Source organism: Trichosurus vulpecula, chromosome 2 (genome assembly GCF_011100635.1).
Source record: "Trichosurus vulpecula isolate mTriVul1 chromosome 2, mTriVul1.pri, whole genome shotgun sequence".
NCBI classification, from domain to species: domain Eukaryota; kingdom Metazoa; phylum Chordata; class Mammalia; order Diprotodontia; family Phalangeridae; genus Trichosurus; species Trichosurus vulpecula.
Window position 1 is genome coordinate 554613 of NC_050574.1, and position 14998 is coordinate 569610.

Here is a 14998-nt window from a genome sequence, read left to right on the forward strand (position 1 = left end):
CTCGGCCCCGGGAGCTCCGGCTGTCGGGGTGCTCGGTGCCGAGTTCGGCCCGGGCGCCCCTCCTGGGCCCGCGGACTGTCCAGGGCCACCACAAGGCCCCAGGCGCGCGTTTTCTGGGTCCTCCAGACCAAGCTAGTACCCCTGGAGGCTGGGGGGCATCGGACATCAGCTTCTCCTTCCCGCCCGGAATCCTGCGGCCCCAGGGGTCCGCTCCCCCGCCCAGTGTCTTCTGAGCACCATGTGAACGCTTGCGGCGTGTGACACAGTTCCGCATAAACTAGTCATTTTGGCAAGCCCACTTTTTCCTTCAAACAACACAGCCAGCCCATGTGCTGTGAAGCAGTTTGAATGCTAGGCAGTTTCCTTCAAGTAAGGACCTCAATGTCTGGTACCTTATCCTGCCAGGTGATCTTCAGAATCTTCCTGACACCATTCAAATGGAAGTGATTCAGTTTCCTGGCATGGCGCTGGTAGACTGTCCAGGTTTCACAGGCATCGCCAGACTTTCAGTCTGGTAGTCAGTCTAATACCTCTTCTCTCCCATACTTTCCTTTGGAGCCTTCCAAACACTGAGCTAGCTCTGGCAAATGTTATCCACTTAGTTCAGGAGCACCCTGAACTTGAGAGCAAATACAAACATACACTAGAAACAGACCAAACCACAATTCATAGTTACCAAGAAACCATCAACATCTGGGTCCCTGAGCCAGGAAGCTCTTAATGATGGCTGACCCAGAGTCACCCGCCACTCCTGTGGCTCAGAGCCCCAAGGGAGAACATCGACCTCTGGGTTTATATATCTTGTTCAGGGTCAAAGGTGAGTCACACATGTGACTGACTCACCCACATGACCTAAAAGCCTCACAAAAATGGGACTGACGCCCACATGGTCTAAAAGCCTCTGATGTCACAAACATGTCACCCAAACCCATGTAAACTAGGCTTTCCCTTGAGGTAAGGAGGTCATCAGGGACTCCTCATTTAATCAAGGAAACAAAGGCCAAACTCTACAAGGGCACTTGATTGAATAAGTGCTAAAAGCCCACCTTAATTGCCAATACACCACCTGGTCAGCAAAGATACTTCCTGCTTCGCCCAACCTGGTGTCCTGCTTATTTTAGCCTATGCACTGTATGTCAACCAATGCAATTATTCTGTACTTCATATAGCTGTTGCAAAACATCTAGATACTCAGCTCTTAAGAACTGGGCCCTGGAAGGAGGGAGTGTCTCAGCTTGTGGGGAAAATCAGAGGTCCACTTCATTAGAAGGGAACCTTGTGATAGGGTTTAGACTGTGGGAACCCCCTTAAAAACCCCACCCTGAATCTTCCCACTTGATCTGGCTTTTCAGGCCTAGCCTAGCCTTCCGCTGTTTGGTTACCTCTGGATTGCCTTCTGGTTGTTTCTCACCCTTGATCCTCATCAAAATATCTATACTTTAGTTCTGTTACTGAAGCCCTCTATGGTCTGTCATTTCCATGTAACCTTCAGCTGTTTCCCACTGTGTTGGTAATCAAAATGGGCTCCTTAGCATTTAGTTCAACAAGTGCCCTTGAAGAGTTTGGCCTTTGTTTCCTTTGATTAATTCAATGTCTTTGATTGAGTCTTACTAGGTGCTAAGTCCCAGGCCCAAACCCCTATTAGGTATAAAACCTTAGTGGGTGTGGATTGGCAACTAAGGTGGGGCTACCTCCAGGGAGGGCCTAATTAACATGTCTGGGAGAGCAGAGGCTCTTAGACCATGTGGGTTTAAGTCTGCCTCTTTGTGACGATTCTAGGTCATGTGTGTGAGTCGCATGTGTGACTCACCCCTGACCCTGAAAAAGATATAAAAACCAGGGGTTGGCTGTCTGTTCCTTGGAGCTCTCTTACTCACAGCAGTGGTGGCACGCGTGACTCTGGGCCGGCTCTTGTTCTGAGCTCCCGGGCTGAACCCAGATGTTAGTGACTATGATAACTATGAATCTGTATTGGGTCTGTCTGTTGATGCTTGTAATTTGTTTGTAATTTGATTTGAAGTTCAGGGTTCTGGCTTTTTCCCCTGAACTAAGTGAATGATATTTGTATGCCGAATTAAAGTAAGTTTGCCAGCCCCTTCACCTTGCTTTCCTTAGATAAGCAGATCAAAAGAACCTGTGCTGTTGGCAGCTTTCTGGATGCTGGCTGTCAGTGGATCTTGCACCCCGACAGAAGCTGCTAGCCGGATTGTTGAAACACCCACCCTGGAGTCTAACCTCACCAAAGTCACCCTAGTCTGCTCTAAACCCCTCCTCTAGCCATCCCAGACTACTCAAGACCACCCCTCAATCCCTCCCACAATCTTTCTGTATAGAAGTCTCATCTTGCTTTCATGAAGGTGCTCAGATTCAATCTAGCTCTGCTCCGATTAATATGGCATGCTGGCATTAGCTTCACAAATGCTGAGGCTCCCTAAGAATTTACCCAATATGGCAAATCTTTAATAAACTTTGTTTTTCCTTGGCTGAGAAGGCTTGAGTCAAATTCATTTGGCAGGACCTGGCATGTTGGTATTTTGAGGTCTCAAGCACCCCTCAACCCCAAACCACATCAAATGGACCCTTTAATGAAGTGCCATTGGCTCAGAGCTCTGCCTCAGTCTCTCTCCTTGTAGGTAGGATAATTTTAATTCCCACATTTTGAATCCTTCAAGGGAGTCAAATGACTGAGATTAGATAGGGAATCAGACCAAGAGCCTAGGATTCAGATAAGGGGGATCAGGAAAGATCTTCGGTTCCTGCATCCAAGGGGGACGTCTGGGGGCAGGAAGCTAGGACTTGGGGATCCTTAAAGGGGGCTGGGTCTGAAGGTAAGACAACTGAATCTCTAACCAGGAGGTGGGGGCAGGGAGAAAGAACACCTGGCCCCTTATGGGAAGGCACCTGGATCTCTGTGGGCAAAGTCTGAAGTTTGGTAAACCTTGGGAAGATGAGCAAGGAAGTGACTGGAAATCTGGAAAAGTTTTAAGGGTGGGGAGCTGGTGCTGCAGCCAGGCCTTGGATACTTGCTTCTGGCAGACCTGGAGAGAGACCCAATGGCGAGGATAGCTGGCAAAAGCCAGGACCTGTGTAGGGGCTCTGGGTCAGACCCACCTGGGACCTGCATGCACAGAGCAGGCTTCTGGAAGGCAGTGATCTCAGGTCCCAAGGAAGGCAGAGAATGCTGAAGTCCAAAGGAAATAGAGAATCTCAGTTCCAAAGAAGGCAGAGCAGACCCAGCCCAAAGACTCCTCTTTCCCACCAGCCCAACCTGGTAGGGTCCTCCCAATCCCAAGAGCACCACCCTGTCCAACCCCTGAGGGCCCTCCTCCATGGCTGAACCCCTTCCAGCATTCACACCCAGGGCCAGGATTCAAGGATCCCACCTGCTTCTCCCCAAGCCCACCCCTCCAATCACGTGGAAAGCCTTCTCCACTACAATGATCCCTTCTTCCTCCTAAACTCCTCCTAAGCCTCCAAACTCCACCTGGGTCACCACGCTTCAGGCTGGTCATCTCTGAGACCTCCACTTCCCCAGGGCCTCCCCTATCTCCCTGCCTCCAAGACTCACCCCCTCCTCCTTCTGAACAGAAACACTGCCTTGATAAAACTGCAGCACCAGACTAGCTGAAAGTGATGGGCCCCGATGCTTTGAAGAACTGGGATGAGCTAAGCAAAATGAGTGTTGGACTTTATCAGAAGCTTTTTCTGCCTCTCTTGATATACTCGTAGGAACTTAAGAAAACTTTCATCATAGATATAACCAATTACCTTAATAGTTTTAAATTAATCCATCCCTACATTCCCAGAATAAATCCCAAATGAGTATTAGGTATAATCTTTGCAATATACTGTTGTAATCTTTTTTTTAAGATAGTTGCATCCATAGTCATTCGTGAACGTGATCGATCATTTTTCCCGTTTTTGCTCTTCTTGGTTTAGGTGTCAATATCATATTTGTTTCATTGAAGTAGCCTGGTAAGAATCCCTTCTTTGCCTATTCCAAATAATTTAATAATGGACTTAGTTGATATTTAAATGTTTGATAGAATTCACTTGTAAATCCATCTGCTCCTAATGTTCATTTATGGCCCGTTCAATTTCTTTGTCTAAAATGTGCCTATTTAAATATCTTACTTCCTTTTCTGCTAATCTAGGCAATTTATGTTGGTAAACATTCTTCCATTTACCTTATATTGTTGGATTTATTGTCACATGATTAGGAAAAATAACTCCTTCTATTTGGTTTAATTTCATATTCATTAGTGGTATATTTACCCTTCTCAATTTTTACAATAGTGGTTTGGCTTTCTTCTCCGTTTTCTAATCAAATTACTCAATTGTTTATTTTTTTCATAAAGCCAACTTCAAGTTTTATTTATTCAGTTGGTTTTTTTCTCTCAATTTATTAAATCTCACCTATAATTTTTAGGATTTTCCATTTGACATGACATAGGTAATGAATATACTAATAATGTAATTTTTTCAAAAGCTGGCTCTCTGGCTTGTCACTCAGAGCTCACAATGCAGCTTCAGTTCTGATAAGGGTCACAATCACTGGACCTAAAGTGAAGTGAATCAAAGATTGTAGAACTTGTTCCCCTCAGAGAACTCTGGTTCTCTCCTTTAGGGGAGGTGGTCACAACCCCCAAAGACATGACTGCAGAACTGTTGAGACTTGTGGCTTTCTCCTGGGAAACCATTGAAAGACTGTAATCCACCTTCCCTAGTTGTGACTTAAGTATAAAACCTATGCTTTTACTTCAGCTAAAGGGAACATTCCTCACTCCAACACTAATTAATTAAACAACTTGATTACTGACACTCTGCTTTGTGTGGCTCCAAGCATTCTTAGGTTAGAGACTGGCTCAGTAAAAATTCTGTTAACAGCATAATCTGATGGGAGGATAAGAGACAATTCCTGGCTACAGGCTCTCTTTAGCAAAGCCATAAATGTCTTGTATGCAGAATTTTCTGCTGTCTAACAAAGCTCCACTTACATGCCTCCTCAATCATGTCACTGACTTTTGCCTGAAGGCCTTACCACATGGACTGTATTTTCTCCAGTGTGAATTCTCTGATGTTTAACTAGATCAGAGCTGGTTCTAAAAGGCTTTCCACAGTGATTACATTAATAAAGTCTCTCCCCAGTGTGGATTCTCTGATGTTAACAAATTTACATCTATGTGCAAAATCCTTTCCACACATTACATTCATAAGGTTTTTCTCCAGTGTGGATTTTCTGATGTGCTCTAAGGTTGGCCTTCTTTGTAAAAGCTTTACCACACTGATTACATTCAAATGGCTTCTCCCCAGTGTGGATTCTCTGATGTCTGGCAAAGGTGGATCTGTCTCTAAAAGACTTTCCACACTGAATACATTCATAAGGTTTCTCTCCAGTGTGGATTCTCTGATGTTCAGCAAGCCCTGAGCTTACTCTGAAGGACTTTCCACACTGATTACATTCATAAGGTTTCTCTCCAGTGTGGACTCTCTGATGTTGGGCAAGAGTGGACCTGTCTCTAAAAGCCTTTCCACACTGATTACACTCATAAGGTTTCTCTCCAGTGTGGATTTTCTGATGTTCAGCAAGCCTTGAGCTTCCTCTGAAGACCTTTCCACAATGATTACATTCATAAGGTTTCTCTCCATTGTGGATTCTCTGATGTTCAGCAAGATTGGAGCTGCACCTGAAAGCCTTTCCACACAGATTACATTCATAAGGTTTCTCTCCAGTGTGGATTCTCTGATGTAATCTAAGACTGGCATTCAGTGTAAAAGCCTTTCCACACTGATTACACTCATAAGGTTTCTCTCCAGTGTGGATTCTCTGATGTTTAGCAAGACTAATCCTCCATGTGAAAGCCTTTCCACATTGATTACATTCATAAGGTTTCTCTCCAGTATGGCTTCTCTGATGTAATCTAAGACTGGCATTCAGTGTAAAAGCCTTTCCACATTGATTACATTCATAAGGTTTCTCTCCAGTGTGGCTTCTCTGATGTAATCTAAGACTGGCATTCAGTGTAAAAGCCTTTCCACACTGATTACATTCATAAGGTTTCTCTCCAGTGTGGATTCTCTGATGTTTAGCAAGACTAATCCTCCATGTGAAAGCCTTTCCACATTGATTACATTCATAAGGTTTCTCTCCGGTGTGGCTGTTCTGATGTTGGGCAAGAGTGGACCTGTCTCTAAAAGCCTTTTCACAGTGATTACATTCATAAGGTTTCTCCCCAGTGTGGATTCTCTGATGTTTAGCAAGACTAATCCTCCGTGTGAAAGCCTTTCCACATTGATTACATTCATAAGGTTTCTCTCCAGTGTGGCTTCTCTGATGTGTGGTAAGATGGGACCCCTGAGTAAAAGCCTTTCCACACTGATTACATTCATAAGGTTTCTCTCCAGTATGGCTTCTCTGATGTACTCTAAGATTGGCCCTCTTTGTAAAAGCTTTACCACACTGATTACATTCATAAGGTTTCTCTCCAGTGTGGATTCTCTGATGTCTGGCAAAAGTGGACCTGTCTCTGAAAGCCTTTCCACATTGATTACATTCATAAGGTTTTTCTCCAGTGTGGATTCTCTGGTGATTAACAAGACTAGAATTGCCTTTGAAGGCCTTTCCACACTGATCACATTCATAAATTTTCTCTCCACTGTGGATTCTATGATGTTCACTGAGGTGAGTCCTCTGTGTAAAAGCCTTTCCATATTGGTTACATTCATAAGATTTCTCTCCAGTGTGGATTCTCTGATGAAGAGCACAGATTTCTCTCCAAGTGAAGTCACAGTGACCATCACCTATGAATCTTTGCTCTTGAGTTTCTTCCACAGAAAGGCTTAGGTCTGCAGGAGTCTTCTTCACTTGAAATCTGATCTCTCCTTTTGAAAGAAAGACATGAAATTTGAGACATGAAATCAAACCTCTGACTTAGAATGCTCTCTCCACAGTACGATAAAGGTTGTTCCCACTCTATCTTTCTTTTTCACTTTCATTCATTGCCCTTTAAATCCTTTCTTCACAGGTATTATAACATTTAGGGCACACATACTAAATATTCAAATTATTTCATAATCGTTCATATTTGTCAGTGCACTGTAATATCCCTAGTAACAACTTTCAATCTTTTTTTTTTTCTGTTGCAGTATTTGAGGTCACATGAAGATTACCAGCACTGGGTTGTTTTTTGTTTTTTGCGTTTACCTAATACATAAAGAAAAATTTTCTGGCCTATTAATAATTTTTGGGGGGGAATGTAACCAGGGTCAAGGGACTTGTCCAGGGTCACACAGGTAGTAAGTGTCAAGTGCCTCTAGTTGGATTTGAACTCAGGTTGTCTTCATTCCAGGGGTACTCTATCAACTGCACCACCTAGCTAACCCTTCAGCCTATATATTTTGATAACAGTTACTTTTTTTTTTTCAAAAAAGATTGAGTCTAACTGCCTCTGTTCACTAAAAAATAAAATCTTTGTAACAATGATTGCACATGTAGAATCTATATCAGATTGTTCACCACCTCAGGGAGGGGAGAGGGGAAGAACTGAAAGAATTTGAAATTTTAAATTTAAACAAATGTTTTGAAATTGTTTTAATATCTAATAGTGGAAAATAAAATATTATAAAATAAAATCTGTACTAAAAAAAATCCTCATAATAAACACAATGTTAAAATGCACAGCATTTCCAATATCTGAAAATGTGTCTCATACACAAATTTGGGTGAGGGAGTGTACAGCAGGCTTCACTATTAAGTCTTCTTGAAGCCCTTTCCCATTTAGGATTTCACAAACCCCTTCTAAGTTTTAGCCAGTGGTCCACGAGATTTCAACTGAAAATTTGTCATTGGCACCTTAAGCAGTAAACAATCACCCAACTTTGTGGCTAAGATATTTATCCTCTAGGACAACAAGCATGTGCATACTTCAAGCACAATAGGATTTTTCTGCAGTGATTCCAAATCATGGCCAGGCATATAATCCTTTGGGGGTTCATGCAGTGAGAATATGACACTCCGCTTCTGACTACATGCAACACATTCTGTTTCTCAACTAGACATCAAATTGTTTCCAAATTCCCAGTAAGGTGGGACATTCATTTGCAGATGATCACAGGCATGCACAGACCCTCACTGGCTGGCTGCCACTATAGCAGAGTAGTTCTCTCATCCCTGGGTTACCTTGTAATCATGTCTCATCAAAGCTGTAATTACCACGTCAAGATATTACTTGGGTTGGCATTCTTGCAGCAGAGATAACAGGCTCTTTGGACCCATGATTGCTACGCATGCGTAGTAGTGGCCACAATGAAACCATCCTGGACCCCCCCCCCGCCCCCAAGCTTTCTACAAAAACCAGCCTTAAAGTGGCCCTCATTTCAGTGTTAAGCTTGTTTTCGTATTTGAGCCTTTATTATTCACTTTCCTGTCAGCTTCTCAAAGGAACTGGTTGGTAACAGATTAGTCATTCAGTAGAGTTTCAATGAAAGTGTGGAAGGTTTTCCATTGGTAGGAAAAAGAAAGAACCCTCCCTTATGGCTTGTTCTCTTCCCCCCACCAATCCACACCTTGCTTCAGAACTTGGCCTCCTATTTCACTGAAAAAGCTGGACATTTGTCAAGAGCGATCTTACTCTCCTTATCTCACATTAATCAGATGCCTTCTTTTCCTTTTTCAAGTCAGGATCAGAAAAAAAGGCCATCCTTTGCTTGCTAAAGCGAATCACTTTATGTGTGCAAATAATCCCATTCCATCTCTCACCTACCTTGGTACATTTTTCCCTTAGTATCTGCATTTTCCTACCAATTTTTACTCTCTCCCACACTAAGGACTCCTTTCCTGGTGTCACGTATAAAACCATTTCTCTCAAAACACCCACACTGAACCATGCAGCCCCATAATATACCGTCCAACATCTTTTCTCCATTTCATGGCCAAATAGCTAGAGAAGGCCATTTACCTTTGCTTTCTTTGAAACTTTCTGCAGTGTGGCTCCGAACTTTATTGTTCTACTGAAACATATTTCTACACAATTAGTAATAATCTTCATGTTGCTAAATTCCATCACCATTTCTTGATCCTCATTCTTCTTGATTTCTCTGTAGGTGTTGGTACTGTCAGTCACCCCTTTTTCTTGATACTCTTCTCTTAAAGCTTTAGTGACACTACTCTCTCCTGGTCCTCCTTTTACCATATGCAAAATGAAACCCATTCTCTTTCCCCCAACCCTCCCATCTGTCTCCATTCCTAATGTTAACCAAGGCGTCCTCAACAGTCCAGGCTCAGAGATGCAGTGTCAGGCACTCCTCATTGGCTCTCACACATTCACACTTTTGACCCCACATTCACTCCGGGGACTCCACTTGTGTGACATCTCTCCCATGCAGCCCCTTCTCTCCCAACACTGTCACTGTCTTGCTTCAGGCCCCAATCACCTCACACCTGAGGAATTTCAGAATGCCCTGGTTGGTCTGGCTGCCTCATCTCCCCGCAGTCCAGTCAATACTCAACCAAGTTCTCAAGTCCATCTTCCCAAAGCTCTCACTTGACCATGTCACCACCCAGTCAGCAATCTACAATGACTCTCCAACAATAGGATCCAGTGTAAAGTCCTTCCTAAGGTTGCTCAAGCACTTCATCACCTTCCCCTCTCCTACTCTTCCAGTCTTCTTTCAATCCATCTCCCCCCATATATGGTATAATCCAGGGGTATGAACAGGACCCTCCACCTCCTCACTCCCTGAGTTTTTCTCACTATCCCTTTTTCCTAGAACACTCATCCTGGCTTCCCTGAAGCTCCAGCCAGAGCCCACATTCCACAATAAGCCTTTCCCAGGCTTCCCCAATTTAGGGCCTTCCCTCTCTTGCCCAACTCCAATTTAACCTGTCCATATTGACTTTCTACACAGTTGTTGGACTGTTCACCATACTTTGAAATCCAGGAGGGCTTTGGAGGCCCCTTGCAACTCTTTATGATCCCAGAGCTAAGGAAAGTGCCTGGCAAGCAGCAAGATTTTAATAAATGTTTGTGGGTTTGAAGATGGTCTAAGAAAGAGCTCATATTGGACAGCCTAACCACTTTGGGCACTTTCAGGAGATTTCATTCCCCAAATTCCAAATAGCAACTTTTTAAAAGATGATTGATTTATGTCTGGAAGGGAGCTGAAAGGCCATGGAGTCTAACTCATTCATTTTATAGATGGGGAAACTGAGACCCCATGGTTCAGTGACTCACCCAGAAAGCCCCTGCTAATAAAAAAAGGGAATAAAAGAATGCCCAGGCAGGCCTTCCTGCCCCCAAATCTAGTACTTCCTTCACCACAACACATAGCAACCTCTCATAATCACAGCTCTCAAAGACCTGCTTTCACCTCACTCACCTGGACAGAGGCTCCTCAGGCCTCCTTGCTCCAGCATCCATGGTGCTTCCCTTTGCTCAAAGTAAGAGATCATGTCTTCTCTGGGAAGTGGAAGCCCTGGGAATGGGGAATCGGGTAGGGATGAGCATGGTGAGAAACTTGTCATTTAGTTCTCTTTAGGAAAGGTGTATAGATACAGAGCTGCTCCATTTTGAGGATCACTCCATTGTGGTCACACATAGGAGTCTATACTGACCCATTAATGCTTGTGATGCAAGCAACCCAAAGTAGGATGTGTTGTACAACCTATTCTGAGAAACAGCCAAACCCTCTGCCCTGATCCTGTTATGCTCCATTCTAGAAACTCCTAGACCCAAAACAAGGTAAAAGGGCAGTTGTACCAGATCAGCCTCAAGCCCGAGTCACAGGGACCCTGAGGAATCAGCCTTAGCCCAGTTGCCTACCTGGCTCCTCACTATCTGATCCCTATATAACCCCTGTGTACTGTTCATTCCGGGGTGTTTGCCTCCTTTGGGGAGAGTCTCCTGCTGCAAACTCAACCTAGTGAGTCCAGATTCTATTGATCAGTCAGTCTTTTATTCCTGGCATTCACAGGGGCATGAAATCAAGGACCCCATGGTGATTCCCAGGAATCCTCAAGGAGAGTTTCCATAGTATTCATTTTGGGGAATTCTGGGAGAGGTGGAGGAGAAAATCATGGAACCAATTTGGAGTCAGAGAATTTGCTCTTGTGCATCTTCTGGACTCATTGCATGAATTCCGTTATCTAGAAATCAGAGACAGCTGGTAGTGCAGTGGACGGAGCCCTGGGCCTGGAGTCAGGAATCCCTGGGTGTAAATACAGCCTCAGACCTTTAGTAGCTGTGTACCCCTGGGCAAGTCACTTAACCTCTGTTTGCCTCAGTTTCTCAAAGGTCAAATGGACATAATAATATCTCCTAACCTGGAAGGTTACTATGAGGATGAAGCGACATAATATTGTAAAGAAAGCCCTTGTTCCAGCACCTGGCAAACAGCAGGTGAATGAAAATGTTTGTTCCCTTCCCTTTCATTCCCACCATCTGTGCTGGAAGTTTAGGGCAACAAGAAGGAAGATCAAGGACAAACCTGCTACACCTGCCACAAGTGAGAGCTCTGAACTACCAATGCATGCTTGTTAAAAAGAAGAATATTCCAAATATTAGGCCCATCCCAAAGAGGAACATCAGGAGCAACAAAGGGAACCCTCAGCTTCCTATCACACAACCCAAAGACTTTCTATAGGAAAACCAGGTAGCATGAGGAGCCTGTCTCTTGGACACAGGAGACATACACTTTATTCATAGATGCTCCAAAGCCTGCAATGAATGAAGACATTCCCTTTGATTGTAGTCTCAAGAGTTACCAGGGGATGTGTCCTTACCCAGGGAGAGCAGGTTCTGACCATTTTCCAGCATCACCTCCCAGTACAACTCCTTCTGAGGATGGTCCAAGAGGCCCCACTCCTCCTGGGTGAAGTTCACAGCCACATCCTTAAAGGTCACTGTCACCTAAATCATCACAATTCAGAGGACATAGAGCTGAAAGACACTTCGAGTTAAACATTCCAATCCTCGTTAACTTATAGGAGAAAATTTCAGTCACCCCTTGAAACCACAGTCAGTAAGAACCCAATGGAATTTGGGGATGATTCATATTCAAATTTGAGAAAGTATCATAAGTTGTAATAAAGCTGAAAAATGTCTTATTATGGAATGTGTCTCACTGTGGAATCAGGGAGAAAGTGTGTGTTCTATCTGTGAGGCAGGTTCATCTATGGAGGAAGAAGAGAGAGGGTGATGTGAAATTTCTTCCTTATCAGAACTGATGTGATATAGTGTAAAGGAAAGACCAGGAGAAGCTGCCAGTTATACACTGCATTCTGGGGGGAAAAACAAAACTTTTAATAATCACTGAAAAGAGAATAAAGATAAGGTCTTATTTACATGAAAACACAAAGAGGATTCTAGAAAGATAGTCATCAGAATCTGGACTGCACTGAGTGGTATGTGATGGCTCCCAGCAAGTGGAGGAGTCTTATCTGTTATTATACTGAGGGCTTGAGGTCACTCTGGCCATGTGTCATATCCAAAACAGCTTAGGCCTTTGCTTTAGGAATGCTTTCCTTTGCCTATAGCACATATTCCTTAATTACAAAATTAATTACTTATTATGAGGGCAGGCTAGGTGGCAGGATGGATAGAGTACTGAGCTGGGAATCAGAAAGAGTCATGTATATGAATTCAAATATGGCCTCAGAATCTCACTACTGTGTGGCCCTGGGCAAGTCACAATCTCATTTACCTAACTTTCCTCATCTGTAAAATGAACTGGAGAAGGAAATGACAAACTGCTCCTGTATCTTTGCCAAGAAAAGCCCTAATGGGTTTACTAAGTGTTCAATATGAAGGAAATGACTGAACAAAAACAATGATGGGGGGGAGGGGTTGCTTTCTTTTTAAAAAAAAAATGTTTAATTAGCTTGGGTTTGTTTGAGGTAATTCATCAGAAAAGCTTCCTTGTGAGAAAAAAATTATCTAAACACTCTCCTACAACTCTAGAAACTTGGGTGAAGCTAGTGAAGTTCTAAGTGTTTATTCCTTTTATACATATATTTTTTTAGTGGTGAGGAAGAAAGTATCAAGGAGGTAACAGGTTGGTACAAGGGGTAAAAAACCTTGGCCAAGCAACAAACTCCCTAAAACTTTGAATACAATAAACAGAAGACACAAGGCAATAGCAAATACTAAAACAAATTTAAAATGTTGGAATAACATTAAACTATCTGAATGCCATTAAAAAAAAGAAGCCTATACATAAGATTTCAAGAAATCCTAAAATTCCCCAAATGTCTTACAACCAGAAGAGAAAGTCAAAGTAACTCACAGCTCAATTCCTGAAAGAAATCTCTGAATGAAAACTCAGCAACACCATTGCCAAAAACACAGGCTAACAGGTAATGAGAAAAATACAGCAAGCAGTGAGCAAAACAAAAGAAAAGAATTCAAGTACCAAGGAGCCATAGGATCACACACACTTTGGCAATAACCATTATTAAAGAACACAGAGCTTGGAATAGAATATGTTAGAAGGTAAAGGATGTGGTCTTATAACCAAGAGTAATTTACCCAACAAAACTAAGTATAATGAAATAGGGGGAAATGAACCTTAAGGAAAGGACTTCCAGGCATTCTTCATGAAAAGACCATAACTGCAGAGAACTTTTGAAGTTCGAACACATCTGAAGAGAAACATAAGGGAGTAAAGAAGAGTGAACTAGTGTAGGGGAATAAAAAAAATAAAGGATAAACTACTTTTATTCAAATATGGGGAGGTGATATGTGTCCTCTCTGATCTCTCTCAGGGCTCATAGAGGGAATCAAATTAGAGAAGACCTGGGAGGGGTTCTGTTATGTCTTGATCTGAAGGGAAAGATGGAAAGAGAGGAAGAGAAATGCACTGAGGTAGGTGGATGGAAAGGAGGGTTAGGAGGTATTATCTCACGTAATGATGGCACACAAGTAGCTATCTATAGAAACAAAAAGGTGGAGAGAGGGTGGGAACATGTGATGCCTGAACCTTAGTCCTCCAGTCAAAGGAAAGAAGAACACACACCAAACAGAAATACATTTTACTCACTAGTGAAAATGAAGGAAGGGAGAGAAAGGAGAGGGGAAGTAGGAGGATAGACTACAGGAGGGCTTAGGCCTAAACACAACATATTCCATTTTTGTAATTTTCGTGTTTGTTTTTGAGGTGAAAAAGGAAGAGACTCTGAGGGATTATTCATAAATGGGGTATGGATGAATGAGTAAGTTTAACAAATGTGATGGGATACTATGGCATTGACCATGAAGTAGCAAAGTGACCAACCAAGACTCCAGAGGGCCAATGAGGAAGAAACATGCTGCCTAGAGGGGAAGGACTCAGGGAGAGAAGGAGAAATGTTTTAGGGCATTGGTACTGTGGTTTTGTTTTTAAGATTGAGTGTGCATTGAGTGTAATGCGTTTTGCCTACCTTGCCTTATCAGTGTAGGGGAGGGAGCAGGTGGGAAGATAATTAGGCAGACCTTGACTGATACAAATGCATGTATATATGTGTGTACATACACATTAGAAGTTTGGAAGGCAATGAACTGTCAATTCCTGAGGAGTCATGAGGACATGTTGCTTACCTTTTGATGGAGAGTTGATACTCAAAGTACCAGCTGATATAATGTTCTCCAGCTGTAACTAAATTTTGTTTAGCTTGCCTACAGACATTCTTGTAATAGGGGCTAGTTTTTCATGCTTTCTTAATCAGGGGAGGAGGGGTGCATGACAGAAAGGGAAGGGAGAGATGGCAAATTTCTCATGTAAAAAAATTTGAATTTAAAAATGAGGTAAAAAGTTTTCCCCAAAATACTCCAGATTCCATAAGTAAAGATAAGATGAGGATGACTCCTACGTTCTCAGGTTGGTTGTGAGGGTCAGTGAGGTATTGGTAAGGTGCTGACCTCAGTGCCTGACACTTAGTAGGTGGTTGATCATAAATGCTGGTTTTCTTCCTTCAGCCAGTCTTGAAATTACACTGACCACTGACCTGATGTCTGTCAAAGGTAGC

At 43.0% G+C, this 14998-nt stretch overlaps 1 protein-coding gene across 1 annotated transcript in view; it reads right to left on the reverse strand.

Annotated features, from left to right (window-relative positions):
• Positions 1 to 4529: 4529 nt before the first annotated feature.
• LOC118835899 (zinc finger protein 850-like) overlaps positions 4530 to 14998 on the reverse strand; it is a 125685-nt gene continuing 115216 nt past the window's right edge. Inside the window, exon 7 of the mRNA XM_036743194.1 lies at positions 4530 to 6751. Coding sequence (XP_036599089.1) covers positions 5180 to 6751 — 1572 coding nt within the window. The 3' untranslated portion in view covers positions 4530 to 5179. The remainder of the gene's footprint in view (positions 6752 to 14998) is intronic.